Source organism: Hyla sarda, chromosome 9 (genome assembly GCF_029499605.1).
Source record: "Hyla sarda isolate aHylSar1 chromosome 9, aHylSar1.hap1, whole genome shotgun sequence".
Lineage (NCBI taxonomy): Eukaryota > Metazoa > Chordata > Amphibia > Anura > Hylidae > Hyla > Hyla sarda.
In genome coordinates, this window is record NC_079197.1 from 109,378,904 (window position 1) to 109,399,262 (window position 20,359).

Genomic DNA, 20,359 nt, shown 5'->3' on the forward strand with positions numbered 1-20,359 from the left:
GTGTATACAGTATAAATCCAACAAGCATGTACAAGCGTGTGAACAGTATAAACCCTACAAGCATGCATACAGCATAAATCCTACAAGCGTGTGTATAGTATAAATCCAACAAGCATGTGAAAGCGTGTGTACAGTATAAACCCTACAGGCGTGTGTACAGCATGAATCCTACAAGCATGTACAGGCGTGTATATCGCACAAACACTACAACCGTGTGTACAGCACAAACGCTACTACCGTGTGTACAGTATAAACCCAACAAGCATGTGTACAACATGAAACCAACAAGCGTGTGTGCGGTATAAACCCCACAAGCGTGTGTACAGCATGAATTCTACAAGCGTGTAAGGCATGAATCCCACAAGCACCTGTAAGGCCCAAATCCCACAAGCGTAAGGCACAAATGTTACGAACGAGTAAACAGAAAAATGCCATGAGCGTAATCAACGTGCGTGAGTGCATGAATCGTACAAATACCATGAGTGCATGTACAGAATTACCAGCGCCCATACTACATGCGCCTGAACTGCACCAATGCTACCAGTGCATGTCCAGAATTACCAGCGCCCATACTACATGCGCCTGAACTGCACCAATGCTACCAGTGCATGTACAGAATTACCAGCGCCCATACTACATGCGCCTGAACTGCACCAATGCTACCAGTGCATGTGCCTTGACAAACACATGAAACACCATCCTTGAGATCAGGAGGGCCGTGTCGTAAACCTTGAATAAACTAAAATGTGTACGTATATATACATATATAATCATATACATGGAGCAAATTAAGGGGGGCGTGTGCAAGGAACCAATTATATGGTCGTATGCGTAGAATAATTATAGGGGGGGATTTCCCCTTTTTTTTTTTTTTTTGAGCCTGCACAGATCAACTATATGACCGTGTATGAGGAATAAATTATAAGAGTGTGAACACCAACAACTACATGACCGTATGCGTAGAAAATGAATCGTGTGCTCGGCACAACTATCTGATCGTATGCGTGGAAGGAATGACCGAGCAGAGCAGTCGAGAGTGTGCTGGTATATATTAACCCCTTATAGTAAAATGCAGAGCTGAGCAGCCCGAGAACGTGTCGGCATGTAATTAACCCCTTGTAGTAAAATGCAGAGCTGAGCAGCCAGAGAATCGTGCTGTCATATAATTAACCCCTTGTAGAAAAATGCAGAGCTGAGCAGCCAGAGAATCATGCCGTCATATAATTAACCCCTTGTAGTAAAATGCAGAGCTGAGCAGCCAGACAATCGTGCCGTCATATAATTAACCCCTTGTAGTAAAATGCAGAGCTGCGCAGCCAGAGAACGTGCCGGCATGTGACTAAACCCCCCCCCCCCCCTTCCCCCGTTGAGAACGAACCCGGTAACCGACACACACAATATACACTACATAACCATGACAGGTGGCGGGGGTATGATGATAGCCTAAGCTCCCCGATACCACAACAGGGGCCAGTACCCTGGCAGAAAACCCTAAGGTGACAGCACCAACCCGGCTGTAGAAATGCCGGTACCGTACTGCCACACGGGTTCGTGGGGGAGCGAGGACTCACGCAGCCACCCCAACACAATAGCCGCAGCATGCCCCCGTCACGGGTCCCACTGCCGGAGGTGCCGTGCCAAACCCGCCGGAGGAAGAGAACGGGCCACGTGTCCCACTGTTAATGAAACCGGGGCCGGGGCCTGGCCGAGGGTACACCCCCGGACTCCGGCTTACCTCCGGAGAGGTGGTTGCGGAGAAACGCCGCCACCAAGGCCAGCCCCGGCCACTTACCCGTACCGCACCGCCGGAAACAGCTTCCAGTCAGCTGACTGGTGTGTCAGCTGACCTCTCGTCACGTGAAGAACCCGCGGCGTACTGTGCTAGGGGCACCGCGGGTTCTTATAGTGATTAACCCCGCCCACTCTCACAAATACAGGCTAACTGCGTTAGCCTTCATACATATATATATACACCTTTCTTCTATCTGCCTTTATACAGGACTTCAGGAATAAAAAAAAATGTTGTTACTTTTAATTTTACACCCCTCCTGAGGTACCTTCTAAGGTGTCAAATTTATAGATGCCAAAAAGAACCTTAAAGACAAACCTTAAATTTCCATGATCAGCTCTTATCTTCTATGTATAATATGAAATGATTACTGAAATGGTGCCTGGGGCAACAATGGAAATGTCTAAAGGAAAAAATGTATTGCAAACACAAGTTCCTTTGTGCTGCAAATGTCAGGAATTTCCTGCAAATTTTTTTTTTTTTTTTCTTTAACACATTCTTATTTTACAAGTGTCTCATTGGCACAGTAAGTAAATATGAGTTTTTTTATTTGTATATTTTTTTCTTGTTTATAAATACAAAATAATTTTTTTACAGAAACATTGGGGGGTATTTATCAAAGGATTTGTGTTTTTTTTATTTATTTTTATTTCACGTAACTTTGGCGCAGTGTCTTTTTGCACCAAAGTTTGGCGCATCTTCTCCACTGTCATTTTTACAACTTTCTCAAAATCACACGGTCCTGTGTGTGATTTTTAACTTTAGTCAGTAATTAATAATTTGCGCCAATCGATATTCGGCACAATTTTGGCGCAAATCCCGTTTTTTTTTCCGCAAATCCCCGTCAAGAAATTTTGCACATGGAAAAAAACACTTAGCAATGTCAGAAAATGTAAAGGCGTCAAAATACATTAACTTTTTTTTTTTTTTTGGGAAAGCAGCGACTCCTCCAGGGCTGCGCAATACTATCCTGCGACATCGTTGTCTCTGAGGAACCTTCACCCTCCGTTGAGCCAGCATTGGACATGGCCACACTGGTTCAGGAAAGGTAAAGCACTAAAGCAGTGGTCTCCAACCTGTGGACCTCCAGATGTTGCAAAACTACAACTCCCAGCATGCCCGGACAGCCAACGGCTGTCCGGGCATGCTGGGAATTGTAGTTTTGCAACTTCTGGAGGTCCGCAGGTTGAAGACCACTGCACGTTAAGTGAAAAAAAAAAAAAAAAAAACTACCCAAGTTGAAAATAAAATCCATGTCACATGGTGACTATAAACCCCACAAAAGAAAATAACTCTCGTCGCTTGCTGATATACTGCAGGAGGGACTCCGAAATGGCTGCTCTACAGGGTAAAATACGCAGCCTCTGTGGCGGTAAGTTCTGTGTAAAAGGCGCTGTGAACAGCTGATTTCAACATTTGCGCCAAAATTACTAACAACTTGCACCAAATGATGAATTTGATGCATGTCCACGAAAACCAAAGTGAAAAAAAAAGGGTAAAAAGAAACTGTCAACAGGCAAAATTGATAAATACCCCCCAATATGTATAAGCCAATTGAAGTCTATATAAGTCTATTGGCCACCAACTTTATTTTTGGAACCTTTAAATAAAAAAAAAAAAATAAAACGCACAAATTGAATGTTTCACCAACAAATTATTAGGCTATGTTCACACGGTGGAAGGTCTGCCCTGAAAATTTTCGGGCGGACGTTACGCAGACAGAATTCCATTGAAAACAGAATTTTTCTGACTGATTCCGCTTGGACATTCCGCCCTGTGAACGAGGCCTTAGAAGGAATAGTGAATTATGTGCTAACCTGGGAGAGTTGTGTGTATGTATACATACTGTATATACACAAATAGTTGGAAAGTGTTAGCCCCTCTTCTTAGTTACATCATAGAATTCAAATATACATGGCATATACAAGAAGCTTTAACAAGAGGAGAAAGAAGCACTTTTCTCTGATAAGATATATTACAACACTTCTTTTGGTCTAGACAACATCAGAAATAATTCTGTAATCCACAAGCAAACACATCAAAGCTGCCTATCTATATGCTAAGCTTTAGTAAAGGCAATTCTGAAAGACCCTTTTACAAACAGCCGTGTATAGGGAATGTTTCCAGAACTACAGTTAACATTGTTGTCTATTGTGAAGCAGTTGGTGGTTGTAGTTGCAGAACAGCTGGGTAGATACAGCAAGCTTGTCTGTGTGAATTACAGAAAAGCAGTGGAGGAGAAAATAGACGTTAACCTTTCTATTTAGCACTGCAGCAAGCAGAAATAAAACACTCTAAAAATCTGTGTCACAGTCCATTACAGTAAACTGTAGAACATGGCACCCCACAGAAAATCTCATCTAAAGAACCCTGCCAGGAGAAGACCAAATGTACAGCTGGTGAATTGACAGCAATGCATCTTCACTGTTTGTACCTCATCGGCTTCTAACGTCAAAAAAAGTTTTGTTTTTTTTCTCATTAATAAAATACACAGCAGATGCGTGTACTGTATGTTGAAATGAAAGATTTCCCTCACATCAACATCTTTCTTTTAGTTTTTTTTCCCTTCAACATATGAGCTATAAATATAGTACAGATATATCTATCTTAGGCTAGGTTCACACAGCCGTTTGCATCGACCCGTTAAGGGTCCAATCAGGTTTATTTTTTTCTTTTTTTTTTTCTTTTGAGCCGATCGGGCCCTGAAACGGGTCAAGACTATTGAGTAGGTCTGGGCGGTATGACCAAATATGTGTATCACGGTATTTTTGTAACTTATGGCAGTTCCACAGTATATAACGGTATTCCCCCCCCCCCCCTCCAAAATTATTAGCCCAGTGCTGCGCTGTCCCCATCGGGGTACAACTTACGTCACCCGCAAGCGCTGCCTTCCTTGTCCTCCTGTTTGTTGCGGGCCGCCGGCGCTGACACACTATAGCTGTATCCTTATGCCCGGGCTGCAAAAGGTAAACAAAATAAACTTTAACGCATGTTCCTACGTCAGCCTTAAGCGCTTCCTGGGGACATGGAAGTTCCGCCTTGGCCGGTGATAGGTTGAGCGCACTGTCATGTAAGAAGCCAGCTTCTTACATGACAGTGGGCTCAGCCAAGAAGCTGGCTTCTTACATGACAGTGCGCTCAACCTATCACCGGCCAAGGCGGAACATCGCTGTGGCTGGTGATAGGCTGACAGCTGTCTGACGTTCACGTCCCCAGGAAGCAGGTCCGAACCGACGGGGAAGGGGAGTTAAAGTTTGTTTTGTTTACCTTTTGCAGCCCGGGCATAGGGATACAGCTATAGTGTCAGCGCCGGCGGCCCGCAACAAACAGGAGGACGAGGAGGGCTGCGCTTGCGGGTGATATGTGTGTATTTACCCCGATGGGGACAGCACTGGGCTGATAATTAATTGGGGGGGGGGGGGGCAGAACAGCGCATACATGAGTTCACCTTTCAGGTGCTCCCATGAGCTGGAAAAGGTAGATACAGTCCTAGGAGACCCTTTCCTAGGACTGTATCCACCTTTTCCAGCCCACCGGAGCACCTGAAAACTGAACTAATTTATGCAGGATAAGTAATCAACTGCAGAGCCGAGAAGTTTGTGACGAATTGAATTTACTGTAAGTTCGCTCATCTCTAGTGTCATTATAAAATGTTCAATCGGTGCTGCAAAAAAAGCCCTCATGGGTCTGTAGATGGAGTTATGGCTATTATAGGGCAAGGAGGGAAAAAACGAAAATTGGCCTGGTCCTTAAGGGGTTAATTTTTTTTTTTTTTTTTCAGGTCGGCCTATTTTTATTTTTTATATAAACAATGACCTTATTTACTTACTACCGTATGTATGTTGAAATTATTTTGTGTACCAGTATAAGTGGATTATGCCCCCCGTTTTAGTCCCTTGAAGTGTGCGTGTTTTTATTTATTTATTTTTATTTTCCACCATTTCCACACCCCTGAGCTGTGTCTCCCGGCTTTCCCACACAAATGAATATTGTAGCACGGCTGAACATTTAGGTGCCTTCTATGGAGATGGGAGCAGTAAGCTGCAGGCAGACTGCTTTAGCATCTACTTATCTCTCCCAGGACAATAGGGATGCGCAAATTAAATCCAACATGCCCAACCTTTCTTTTCCCTAAAATAACTTGTAGAATTAGAGATGGGAAGCCACCACACGCTTCTAGACAGTTCTTAGAACTTGCCCATGTCTGCGCTTCCAGAAAGCAATTCAGATGACTTACAAATGACCAAAACTAAATCAAATTTGCTGTTAAAATTATCACTTCTATAGGGTAGGGTTACACATGCCGTATTTTTTCTTCATATTTTCTGGAGCTGATTTTACTACCCATTGACTTCAATGGGTAGGAAAATGCGCAGCAGCAAAATACGGCACGTGTGACCCTACCCTATAGAAGGTATTTACTGTCTTTGCCTTCGTTTCCTGGCACTTATTGCTGCTGTATCCTGGCATCCTGTTGCAATAGGCACATGGGTAACACATGTATCAGGCTGGCATCATGCATAATTCCTATTAATAGTGGTTAAAACGGCTGCTTGGTTTTACACTGAAGCTAAAATAGAATTCCATAAAGCAGATTCCATAAATGTGAGTTGGCTGAGGCAGTACAATAAGGTTTTCACCATGCTGGCTGCATCCTCCCTTGGAATTCAGTGTGTAGGTGTCTGAACACATATTAGAACAGGCCTGAATAGCTGTGATAATCCTATTAATATCTGCTTATTATCAGAGGCGCATACAAGAAGCTTGGAATAGCATGTATAGAACATCACAGCTGTAGGATTGTGACCCACAATCGTCTTCTCTTGTATGTACGCATGTATGTTTACAGTGAAGGTATCTTCTATCTTGTGTGTATTTAAAGTTCGAAAGAAAAAAAAATCCCTGCTCCTTATGCATGTTTTGTGCAGCTTAGCGTGGATGTTTAGAAAGGATGAGGATCTACCAGATACTTCATTTCGTTGGAGAAAATATCCTTATCTTTACACTCTCTCTTGTTTTTCACTATCCATGATGTACAATAGGCTGGAAAAACATTGTGCTGCAAAAGGTAGTCCAGTTTTGATTGATAGTAGTTGGGTCTATAGTTTTAAAGAGAAACTGACAACTAGTCCACCTGCACAAATCCCAATGTAACTGTAGCTGTAAAAGAGGGGTTCCGGAGTTCTGCCCATTCCTAATTTAGCTGCCATTTGCACAATGGAGGCAGGGAGCCAGCTTGCTGAGCTTCTCTGCCTCATCAATATTCACTGTCCAGCCTGCTCTCTACATGAATATGCAAAATTCATGAGCCTCCTGTCACCAGGACGTGAGGGCCTGCGGGAGAAGTGAGCACTCTTCTCTGGGTGTAGTGAGGCAGTGGCGCCTACGCTCTGCTACCAGAGCAGAGAGCTCGCCCTCCCCAGGCTCTAGTCAAGGGGCAGGCCGAGAAGTGAATGTTGATGAAGCAGGGGAGCTGGGTGAGACTACTCCCCGCCTTCATTGTGCAAAGCTGTGCAATGACAAGAGTTCGGAATGGGCAGAACTCTGGAAATTGTACACCTAAAATATGTGTTTCACAATGTTTTTATTGAATTTTATAAACATAAGAAATGTAACATAACATATTATGACATCAGATGTGTCAGAGTTTACATATGAACATGCATAATAACCTATGTGATTAAACCCTCTTTTTACAGCTATTCACCCGCAATATAAACCAATATATTGGGTTTAGTTGGGTTTAAAATGGTATTCTGGGCAAAATCGCCCGCCGAAGGGACCCCCCCCCGGAATCTCCATGCAACACCCGCATTCTGTGCAGGAGCTGCGTCTCCAGTTTCGACAACCTCCGGGTTTTTGAGACTGGGGACATGACGGCCACCGCCCCCTTCCATAGACATGAATGGAGGGGGTGTGGCGCGACATCCCCCCCCCCCCCCCTCCCATAGACATGAATGAAGGGGGCGGGGCGTGGCGTGGTGTCACGTCCCCAGTCCCGGAAACCCGGAGGTTTACGAAACTGGAGACGCAGCTCCCGCATAGAATGCGGGTGCTGCAGGGAGATCGCGGGGTGATTCCAGCGGCGGGCCCCCGCGATCAGACATCTTATCCCCTATCCTTTTGGATACGGGATAAAATGTTTTTGCCTGGAATATCCCCTTTAACCATCTTTCAGTTTCTCTTTAACTTCTTACTCCTCCCCATCATTATATAGATCTTATACTTCTTAGAGGACATCTGCAGCGGTACAAACACTTATCCCCTATCCTCAAGATAGGGGATACGTGTTTGATTGCGGGGGGTCCGAACGCTGGGGCCCCCGGCGATCTCCTGTACGGGGCCACGGCTCTCCCGTGCAGGGGGCGTGCCAGCCGCAGCATGACGTTGCGGCCGGCACGCCTCCTCCATACATCTCTATGGGAGAGGCAGCATTCGTGCCTCCCCCCCCATACAACTGTATGGGGACGGGGAGGAGACGGGGCGTCACCGTCGACCTCTAGGTCGACGCTAAGTCACCATGGGCGCTAATGCCGGCGCCCTGTTAGGGAGATCGAGGGGGTGGTCCCAGCGGTCGGACCCCCCGCGATCAAACACTTATCCCCTATCCTGTGGATAGGGGATAAGTGTAATTCCGCTGCAGCTGTCCTTTAAATAGAGGTTTGGGTATGTTTTTAGAGAAATGTTCCCCAACCTAAGGTTCTCCAGCTGTTGCAAGAATACAATTTCTAGCATGTCATGACATCCTTTTTAATATTGCAATATCATCTTATAAAGTCATTTAGTAAATAGTTCATTTTATTTTGTTAATATAAATTTTTTGTTGCATTGTAGCTTATGGACAAGATGATGACTGGAATCTGGAAGATGCTCTGGATGACTACGTCCCAACTCAGAAGCGTAAGTGTTCTATTCAAGGTGATCAGTAAGTAGGTAAAAGATCAAATACAAAATACTATATAACATGCATACATGTTATAGAAGAAATAATTCCAGTGGCATACACAAGACAGTAAATACACAGTGAAATGAAGTCCTATAATACATAATGAGTAATTGTGAACCTATGCATATGTAGCATTGATTAGCAGACCAAAGAATCAGGGATAAATATTTTTAAAAAAGTGTGGATGCGTGTGTGTGTGTGTGTATGTATGTATGTATGTATATGTATATATATGTATGTGTGTGTGTGTGTGTGTGTGTGTGTATATATATATATATATATATATATATATATATACATACATACATACACACAATGTGTATATGTGTGTGTGTGTGTGTGTGTATATGTATATATAATATATATATTTAATTAATATTAATATAAAATGTATTTATTTATTACAAGGCTGGTCCAAGGGGCTCCGGTCCCAGGGTCCAAGTAAGGTTATCCACAAAAAGTTGACCGCAGCACACAAGAGTATTAAAGCAAAAAGATGGGGTTTATTCCATGAACAAAAAGTGCGACGTTTCGGTGCTCTCCCAGCACCATTCTCAAGCAAGTCAATAGTGAATTAACAAAGTATTTATAAGGAAGTAATCTCTTACAGTGACAAATCAATGAATCCAAACAATTGGTGAATATTACATAATAATCAAACAAATCCAAAGTCTTAGACTATCCTAAAGTGCATTAATAAGTTCATTAGTACACAATATTAAAAAGATATATATCCCGGTATATACCGGAAGGTGGCCCAACTCACCTCGTATCTAGTGTAATGGCGTCCATAGCGTGGGTGATACTCCACTGCGGCTGCGCAGCAAGTGTATGTGTGTATTGCAATGACATAGCATCCTGGCCAATCACGCTGCATAGATCTCCGATCACATGACCAGAATCTCGGGTCACGTGATCGGGACGGACGTGCGCATGCGCACCGAAGTGCGGAATACTGCATACTCCATCTTGAATATGGGCAGAAACAAATAAGAATGTAGTGAAGCAAAATGAATAGAATTAAAATAAAATAAAACATTAGTTTTGATTCTATGGCAGCGAGGGCAACCGTAGTGCACTCTGTTTGGCATTATGAAGCATAGCAGTCTATGTCCTGTTCACACTCATGCTGTTACACTCACAGGCACTATTACCCCTCCCTGTTGCTAGGCAACACCATGTACACTATCTCCGTCTTGCGGAGCAATAGTGTGCTGTGTGTCAGTGTTAGGCTGGGTGGCCTTTCACCATTCACACCTATGTGCGGCCTCCAATACGGGGTTCCACCTGCGGTGGATGGGGGTGCCACATTCGCGGGTACATTCATATCCAGGGCCCTATTTTGCTGCCAACAATAATATAAAAAATATTAATAAATAATAATAAATGAAAAATAAAATAAAAACATTTATAAAAATAAATAATAAAAAAATAGAAAATGATGAAATTAATATGAAAAAAAAATAAAAAAAATGTACAAATATATAATGAAAATAAATATGAAAAATAAATATAATATAAAAATGATGATAAAAAAGAAAAAGGGGGGGGGGGGGGGGAAGAAAGTGTATAATAAATCTCATCCATGAGAGAGACAATGATGCATGTCATGTAATATCTTTAGTGAATGATATTTATTAAGATAACATAAAATGTGATATGTATATACATACTAAAATTCAATATAGGAAAATACATCTCTGACAAATTCTTGTGGTAGTTTCAGCTACCTGCCGGTATATACCACTCTTCTCTCTGAAAAATACAAAATATAAATAAATATACAAACTTCATACAAAGTCACTATATACATAGACCTCATCTGTTGATCTAGTGTCTTCACTTCTGGCCATATCCTAATCTTTTATGTCACAGAGTCGGTACTAGGGTAGCATCCAATATTTTGTCCCATCATTTCGCATTGTATATTTGAGGAGTTAATGTGAAATCCACATTCAGACCTCTCGGTTTGAGTGTCTGTAACCTGTGGATCCACATTAACTCCCGGCGTTTTAGACGACTGTTCCGATCCCCTCCTCTCTTGTGTGGGGGTTCATGGTAAACTAACATAAACTTCAACTTTCTCTACATGTCCCTTTTCTTTAAAATGTTTTGATACGGGGAGGTCTAACCTCCCCTTCAGAATACTAAACCGATGCTGGTTAAACCTCGTCTTGAAGTCCCATGTGATCTCCCCCACATAGGAGGCTACATGGGCACTTCAAGACATACTACATAATCTGATGTACAGGTGAGTTAGTGTCTCAACTTGTAAGTCTGTCCTGTTGTGGGATGTGTAAGGATGGGGCCATTCTCCAGCAATTAATGCACTGGCAACATGGGTACGATCCCTTATTTTGTACCGTTAGGTATCGTTGAGGGGTAATTTTAACCCCTTAACCTCTTCAGGACATAGGGCGTATGGATACGCCCTGCATCCCGAGTCCTTAAGGACCGAGGGCGTATCCATACGCCCGTGGGAATTCCGGCCCCCACCGCTAGCCGGTTGGGGACCGGAGCCGGATGCCTGCTGAAATCGTTCAGCAGGCATCCCGGCATATCGCCCAGGGGGGTCATTATGTCCCCCCATGTCGGCGATCGCCGCAGATCGCTGGACAATTCAGTCCAGCGATCTGCGGCGATTCCGGGTCAATCGGGTCTCCAGTGACCCGGTGACCTGGAATTACTGGCTGTTCGGGCCGTCTCTGACTGCCCCGAACAGCCAGAGCCTGCAGCGATGAGGTGGCACTGGTGCCACCTCATGATCGCCCTGATTCGTCGGCCAGATTACCGGCCGACCAATCAGGGCGCCTGCTGCGGGTGTCACACCCGCTCCGCCCCTCTTCCGGAGGACGTGAGTGGGTGCGGGACGTGCACCCCGGGTGCTGGGGACCCCGATCCCCGGCGTCAATGTTGGGATCGGGGCCCCAGGAGCAGCGGCGGCGGCGGGACTGACCTCATGCGGCTGGATCGTTGGAGGTGAGTGACAGCCTCCTGCTGTTGCTTAGCAACAGCTCCCAGCATGCAAAAAGGGCATGCTGGGAGCTGTAGTTATGCAACAGCAGGAGGCAGACCACCACAACTCCCAGCATTCCCTTATGGGCATGCTGGGACTTATGGTTTTGCAACAGCTGGAGGCACATTTTTTCTATGGAAAAGTGTACCTTCAGCTGTTGTATAACTACAACTCCCAGCTTGCACAAACAGCTAAAGTGCATGCTGGGAGTTGTAGTGGTGCATCTGCTGGTTGCATAACTACAACTCCCAGCAAGCCCGTTCGCTGTCGGTGACTGCTGAGAGTTGTAGTTTTGCAACAGCTGAAGGCACACTGGTTGTGAAACTGTTTTTTTTTTACCTAACTCAGTGTTTCATGACCGGTGTGCCTCCAGCTGTTGCAAACTACAACTCTCAGCAGTCACCGTACACCATGCACCGTACACCATGCACCGTACATGCTGGGAGTTGTAGTTTTGCAACATCTGGAGGCACACTGGTTGTGAAACACTGAATTAGGTCACAAACTCAGTGATACATAACCAGTGAGCCTACAGTTGTTGCAAAACTACAACTCTCAGCAGTCACCGACAGCCAACGGGCATGCTGGGAGTTGTAGTTATGCAACAGCTGGATGTCCACCCCCCACCCCCAAATGTGAACGTACAGGGTACACTCACATGGGCGGAGGATTACAGTAAGTATCTGGCTGCAAGTTTGAGCTGCCGCAAACTTTCTGCTGCAGCTCAAACTGCCAGCGAGAAACTACTGTGAACCCCCGCCCGTGCGACTGTACCCTAAAAACACTACACTAACACAAAAAATAAAATAAAAAGTGAAAACACTACATATACACATACCCCTATACAACCCCCCCTCCCCTCTCCAATAAAAATGAAAAACGTCTGGTACGCCACTGTTTCCAGAACGGAGCCTCCAGCTGTTGCAAAACAACTCCCAGTATTGTCGGACAGCCGTTGACTGTCCAGGTATGCTGGGAGTTTTGCAACAGCTGGAGGCGCCCTGTTTGGGAATCACTGGCGTAGAATTCCCCTATGTCCACCCCTATGCAAGTCCCTAATTTAGGCCTCAAATGCGCATGGCGCTCTCACTTTGGAGCCCTGTCGTATTTCAAGGCAACAGTTTAGGGTCACATATGGGGTATCGCCGTACTCGGGAGAAATTGTGTTACAAATTTTGGGGGGTATTTTCTGCTTTTACCCTTTTTTAAAAAATGTCAAATTTTTTTTTTTTTACATATGCAAAAGTCGTGAAACATCTGTGGGGTATAAAGGTAACCCCTTGTTACGTTCCCCGAGGGGTCTAGTTTCCAAAATGGTATGCCATGTGTTTTTTTTTTTTTTTTTTTTTTTCTGCTGTCCTGGCACCATAGGGGCTTCCTAAATGGGGCATGCCCCCAGAGAAAAATTTGCTTTCAAAAAGCCAAATGTGACTCCTTCTCTTCCGAGACCTGTAGTGCGCCAGCAGAGCGCTTTTCACCCCCATATGGGGTGTTTTCTGAATCAGGAGAAATTGGGCTTCAAATTTTTAGGGGTATTTTCTGCTATTCCCCTTTTTAAAAATAAAAAAATTTTGGGAAAACAAGCATTTTAGGTAAAAAATTTTTTTTTTTTTTTTTTTTTTTTTTTACCTGTGGGGTATTAAGGTTCACTTTATCCCATGTAACATTCCCCGAGGGGTCTAGTTTACAAAATGGTATGCCATGTGTTTTTTTTTTTTTTTTTGCTGTTCTGGCACCATAAGGGCTTCCTAAATGCAACATGCCCCCCAAAAACCATTTCAGAAAAACGTACTCTCCAAAATCCCCTTGTCGCTCCTTCGCTTCTGAGCCCTCTACTGCGCCCGCCGAACACTTTACATAGACATATGAGGTATGTGCTTACTCGAGAGAAATTGGGCTACAAATACAAGTAAAAATTTTCTCCTTTTACCCTTGTAAAAATTCTAAAATTGGGTCTACAAGAACATGTGAGTGTAAAAAATGAAGATTGTGAATTTTCTCCTTCACTTTGCTGCTATTCATGTGAAACACCTAAAGGGTTAAAACACTTACTGAATGTCATTTTGATCACTTTGGGGGGGTGCAGTTTTTATAATGGGGGTCATTTATGGGGTATTTCTAATATGAAGACCCTTCAAATCCACTTCAAACCTGAACTGGTCCCTGAAAAATACTGAGTTTGAAAATTTTGTGAAAAATCGGAAAATTGCTGCTGACCGTTGAAGCCCTCTGGTGTCTTCAAAAAGTAAAAACACGTCAATTTTATGATGCAAACATAAAGTAGACATATTGTATATGTGAACCAATAAAAAAATTTATTCGTAATATCCATTTTCCTTACAAGCAGAAAGCTTCAAAGTTAGAAAAATGCAAAATTTTCAAATTTTTCAACAAATTTACGGATTTTTCACCAAGAAAGGATGCAAGTATCGACAAAAATTTACCACTATGTTAAAGTAGAATATGTCACGAAAAAACAATCTCTGAATCAGAATAACTAAAAGCATTCCAGAGTTATTAATGTTTAAAGTGACAGTGGTCAGATGTGCTAAAAACGCTCCGGTCCTTAAGGCCAAAATGGGCTCCGTCCTGAAGGGGTTAAGGACTCAGGGTTTTCCGTTTTTGCACTTTCGTTTTTTCCTCCTCACCTTTTTAAAAATCCATATTATGGCTTTTTTTTTGCGTCGCCAATTCTACTTTGCAGTGACATTAGTCATTTTACCCAAAAATGCACGGCGAAACGGAAAAAAAAAATCATTGTGCGACAAAATCGAAGAAAAAACGCCATTTTGTAACTTTTGGGGGCTTCTGTTTCTACGTAGTAAATATTTCGGTAAAAATGACACCTTATCATTATTCTGTAGGTCCATACGGTAAAAATGATTCCCTACTTATATAGGTTTGATTTTGTTGCACTTCTGGAAAAAATCATAACTACATGCAGGAAAATTTATACGTTAAAAAATGTCATCTTCTGACCACTATAACTTTTTTATTTTTCCACGTACAGGGCGGTATGAGGACTCATTTTTTGCGCCGTGATCTGAAGTTTTTATCGGTATGATTTTTGTTTTGATCGGACTTTTTGATCACTTTTTATTCATTTTTTAATGGTATAAAAAGTGACCAAAATACGCTTTTTTGGACTTTGGAATTTTTTTGCGTGTACGCCATTGACCGTGCAGTTTAATTAATGCTATATTTTTATAGTTTGGACATTTACGCACGCGGCGATACCACATATGTGTATTTTTTTTTTTACACTGTTTTTATTTTTTTTATGGGAAAAGGGGGGTGATTCAAACTTTTTTTTAGGGAAGGGGTTAAATGACCTTTATTAACACTTTTTTTTTTTTTTTTTTTTTTTTACTTTTTTTTTTTCAGTGTTATAGGTCCCATAGGGACCTATAACACTGCACACACTGATCTTTTACACAGATTACAGGCATGTATTAACACGCCTGTGATCAGTGTTATCGGCGTTTGACTGCTCCTGCCTGGATCTCAGGCACGGAGCAGTCATTCGCCGATCGGACACCGAGGAGGCAGGTAAGGGCCCTCCCGGTGTCCGGTCAGCTGTTCGGGACGCCGCGATTTCACCGCGGCGGTCCCGAACAGCCCAACTGAGCAGCCGGGTCACTTTCGCTTTAGAAGCGGCGGTCAGCTTTGACCGCCGCTTCTAAAGGGTTAATACCGCACATTGCCGCGGTCGGCGATGTGTGGTATTAGCCGCAGGTCCCGGCCGTTGATGAGCGCCGGGACAGACGCGATATGATGCGGGATCGCGGCGTGATCCCGCTTCATATCGCGGGAGACGGCGCAGGACGTAAATATACGTCCTGCGTTGTTAAGGGATACATCACTCTTAACCAACTTATCACGCAGGTTAGGAACCCGGCGATAGGAGATGAGTGGATTCTCTTTAAATTCTGTGATGTCTGGGAAACCTAATCTGCAACAAACCCCAGTGTTTATTCAAAACACTGGCGATTTTTTTTTTAGTGTTCCCTATAAGTGGAGACAAAAGGAATCCTTGTTTTTATTACTTTGTCTCTTTTGTCATAAATCAATTTCTTTCTATCCATGGCTAACACCTTCTTCTTGCTCTCTTCGAGCAAGCTTTTGTGGTAGCCCCGTTGTTGGAAGTTATGGATAAATTTGTCTAAGGTTGGCTCAATTTTCTCCTCAGCCTCAATGATACGTCTCACCCGGAGCATCTGACTTCCGGGTAGAGACTGTATCATCGGGCGGGGATGAAAACTGGAAAAATGTAGTGCCGAATTACAGTCCGTAGGCTTCATGTACAGGTCTGTAATAATGCGCTTGTCAGAGATGGAGACCAAAGTATCCAAGAAGTTGCCTGAGGTGTGGGATGCATTCAGTGTAAATTTGATATGGTGGTTAACCGTGTTAAGATATTGGTGGAACACCTGCAACTCTTCCATACACCCTGTCCAAATTAAAAATACATCATCGATGTATCGCCACCACCCCAGGATAAACCTGGCGTGGTGGGATACATTGATGCTAGTTTCCTTCAGCACCGCCATGTACACATTGGCATATGTGGGTGCCACATTTGTGCCCATGGCGGTGCCTGATATCTGCAAAAAAAGTGTTGTTAAATAGAAAATAATTATTCTTCAAGACAAGTTCCAGAAGTGTGATGATTAATTCTGTTTTTCTTGCTTAAAAGTCACCTGCAATGGTCGACCTGACAGCCTGTACACCCCCATCATGTGGGATGGAGGTGTACAGGCTGACCACATTGAGTGTAGCTACAATAGAACCTGCGGGGAGCATCACCCACGCTATGGACGCCATTACACTAGATACGAGGTGAGTTGGGCCACCTTCCGGTATATACCTGGATATATATCTTTTTAATACGGTATTGTGTACTAATGAACTTATTAAGCCAACCAGTGCCTATTCTCATAATTTTTGTTTTGTATATTGATTTTAACATCACATTATGCACTTTAGGATAGTCTAAGACTTCCCTTATATGACATAATGCACATGCACTTTGGATTTGTTTGATTATTATGTAATTGAGAATGGTGCTGTGAGAGCACCGAAACGTCGCACTCTTTGTTCATGGAATAAACCACATCTTTTTGCTTTAATACTCTTGTGTGCTGCGGTCAACTTTTTGTGTGTGTGTGTGTGTGTGTGTATGTATGTGTGTGTATATATATATATATATATATATATATATATATATATATATATATATATATATATATATATAATATTATAGTGTGTGTAATTTATATTTATTATGATAGTATATAAATATATATTACAGAACTCAGTGATGAGAAAGAAACATGTCACTAGATAATCTGGCAACATGGTAGGGTCACACTAGTGAATTTTGCTGCGTATAGTCTGAAGTCAATGGGTAACAAAATTTGACATGTGTGACCCTAACCTAAATGACCTATCAGTGCTGAGACCATACCCTCCAAGAATCTCTAGATATAGCCGGTGAAGCGTGCTGCAGCTTCTTACTGGCTTAGTGGTGCTCAATCTGTATTTTTGCAGGTGATGGGCTCCATCATAGTCTATGGAAGCTATCTCCTGCAGTGGGCACTGGACCAAGAAGTGATTCACACTGCAGCACTCTTCACCCGGCTGTATCTAGAGATTGTGGGGCATCCAAATCGATCAGTTTGAGGTCTGTTTTTAAATAGTTACTGATTTTGGTGTCAATTTACCAGCTGAAAGAATGAACATGTTAACCTGAATTAGGCGCAGGCTGCATGGTCAATGGTGACCATGTGGTCAGAGCGCTAATGACTTTTGGTGACTCCGGGCAGAGATTCAGTAGTGAGGATGTACACAAAAAACAAGCAGCTATTCTGTGCTGAGGCAATACAAACTGTATAACTAATGGCTTTTTTTCCCCTTTTTAATTCTTATTATATATACAGCAAAGCCTGCAACAAAACCACCTAAAATTCCAACTCGCAACACAGGTAAGAATATTTCTACTTGGCTTTTCAGAGGAAGGGGGATTATACTTAAGTAGTTTGCCCTTTAACCCCTTAAAGGACAACTGCAGCACAATATACACTTATCCCCTATCTACAAGATAGGTGTGGGACCCCCCACGATCTCCTGTACGGGGCCGCGGCTGTGCCGTGGCTCTCCCGTGCAGGGGGCGTGCCTGCCACCGCATGACGTTGAAGCCGGCACGCCTCCTCCATGCATCTGTATGGGAGAGGCGGGGAGGCACTGTATTGGGACTGGGAGGAGACGGGGCATCACCGCCGACCTCTAGGTCGACGCTACGCACCTTAGCGCTCACTATGAGCGCTAATGGCGGCGCCCCGTTAGGGAGATCTCGGGGGGGGGGGGTGTCCCAGCGGTCGGACCCCCAGCGGTCAGACCCCCCGCTATCAAACACCTATCCCCTATCTTGTAGATGGGGGATAAGTGTATATTGCGCTGCAGTTGTCCTTTAAAGAGGCACTGTCATTGTTAAAAACTCTTCATATATTCCAGGACTCATTATAATATGACATTTCACAATATACACCTGTATAAAAAAAAATTACATTTTCACCTGAAATTCAAGCTCGAAATAGCCACTACTAGGGGTTGCCTGTCTTTTAGCCAGACAGACTAGTCTACTGGATACCGGCCGTAAAGCATACCGGTATCTCCAGTATAGGAGATTTCTATTGTGTATACAAAACTACAGATAAAGGATGTGTGGACATGCTGGGAGCTGTCGTTTTAAAACAGCTGAAGGCAACACAGTTATTTGCAAACATTGCAGCTTCAGTTGTTACTAAACTACAACTCCCAGCATGCTGAAATAGTCAAAGCTTTCTCAGACTCATGAATGACAAAGTTGATCAGACATTCAGGAGTCTGTGAAAGATGAATGACACACATAGTGACAGCTATGCTGATTAGCATCCAGCTTTACTAGAAGATAAAACATAGTTACATAGTTAGTATGGTTGAAAAAAGACATACGTCCATCAAGTTCAACCAGGGAAACAGAACATGTATTCATAAAAATGCTGTACTTTTAGCTAAAAAAATCATTGCACTAATTTTATAAATATCTTTTAATCATATAATCATATATATATCATTTAACCATCTAGATGCTGCATTCATAAGGAACAGAAGCATCTAGATAGCCACTGTGTACCAGGCAATTCTGTGTTCCGCTCCCCGCCCCCCCCCCCCTTCTGTGACTGTCATGTCAAGACTCATGTTACATCCTGCGTGTAAACTGGATGTTTTACTTGTACTGACCCACAGAATAAAGTTTTTACTGCACAGTGAAACAAACACTTCACAAAATTGTGCAACTGTATCCCCCCCAATTGTTTCACATACCATTTTAACACCCTTTGTTTTACCAAAATACATAGTGGTCCCACAAAAACAAAGCAATCATGACCATCTAATGGCTTATGATAGGGCCCTAGAGGAGCTAAAAAGTGTGTTAAAAAAAAAAAATGAAATATAAAAAAAATCCCTCCCCTAATAAAAATTCACATCACCCCCGTTTTTGTCTTTTTTTTTTTTTTTTTTTTTTAAATAAAACACTGTACAAACAAGATAAAAATACACATTTGGTATAGCCACATGCTTAATTGTCCGAACTATTAAATTATGTTTCTGATCCTGCATGGTGAACAGTGTAAAGGCCAAAAAATGCCAAAATTGCTGATTTTTGGTTAGATTACATCCCAAAAAAAAGTAATAAAGTGATCAAAAAGCCAGAATCTTTAAAAACTTCAGCTCATGGCGCAAAAAACCCTAACACAGCTCCGTAGGAGGAACAATAAAAAAGTTATAGGGATGAGAACATGGTAATGAACTGTTTTTTTATTTTTTTTCACGTTTTTCAATAAAAAAAAATTTTAACCATGAAACAAAACAAAAATTATTAGTTTGGTATCATTGTAATCATACTGACCCAAAAAATAAAGATGGCATGTCAGATTTATCAGATATAATTTTTTTTTGCCCTACAAATGTATGTATTAAATTTCTGGCTTTGTAATACATTGTATGATAATAAAAAAAAAAAAAGTGTATTAGTGTAAATTGCAACTCTTCACGCAGAAAAGAAGCCCTAATACAACTTTGTCAGTCAAAAATAAAAAGCTATGGGTCTTAGAAGGTAAGGAGGAAGAAAATTAGCTGGATTATGAGGGGGTTTAACAGATATGTAAATTACTTCTATTTAAAAATCTTAAGCCTTCCTGTACTTATCAGCTGCTGTATGCTCCTCACAAAGTGCTTTTCCTTTTGAATTTCCTTTCTGACTGACCACCGTGCTCTCTGCTGACACCTCTGTCCATGTCAGGAACTGTCCAGAGCAGGAGCAAATGCCCATAGCAAACCTATCTTGCTCTGGTCAGTTCCTGACATGGACAGAGGTGTCAGCAGAGAGCACTGTGGTCAGACAGAAAAGAAATTCAAAAAGAAAAGAACTTCCTGTGGAGAATACAGCAGCTGGTAAGTACTGGAAGGATTAAGATTTTTAAATAGAAGTAATTTATAAATCTACAAACAAGAAAGTTGCAACAGCACTCTAGGTCAAAAAATGGAGGCTCTCAGCGCACTTTTT

The 20,359-nt window shown here is 42.7% G+C and overlaps 1 protein-coding gene across 2 annotated transcripts in view; it reads left to right on the forward strand.

Annotated features, from left to right (window-relative positions):
• Positions 1 to 20,359, forward strand: part of CD99L2 (CD99 molecule like 2) — a gene marked incomplete in the record, with an annotated part of 117,381 nt that overhangs the window by 34,338 nt on the left and 62,684 nt on the right. For both annotated transcript variants that reach the window (XM_056540628.1, XM_056540629.1), the window contains 2 exon segments: positions 8,624 to 8,689; positions 17,691 to 17,735. In XM_056540628.1, the coding sequence (XP_056396603.1) occupies positions 8,624 to 8,689; positions 17,691 to 17,735 (111 nt within the window).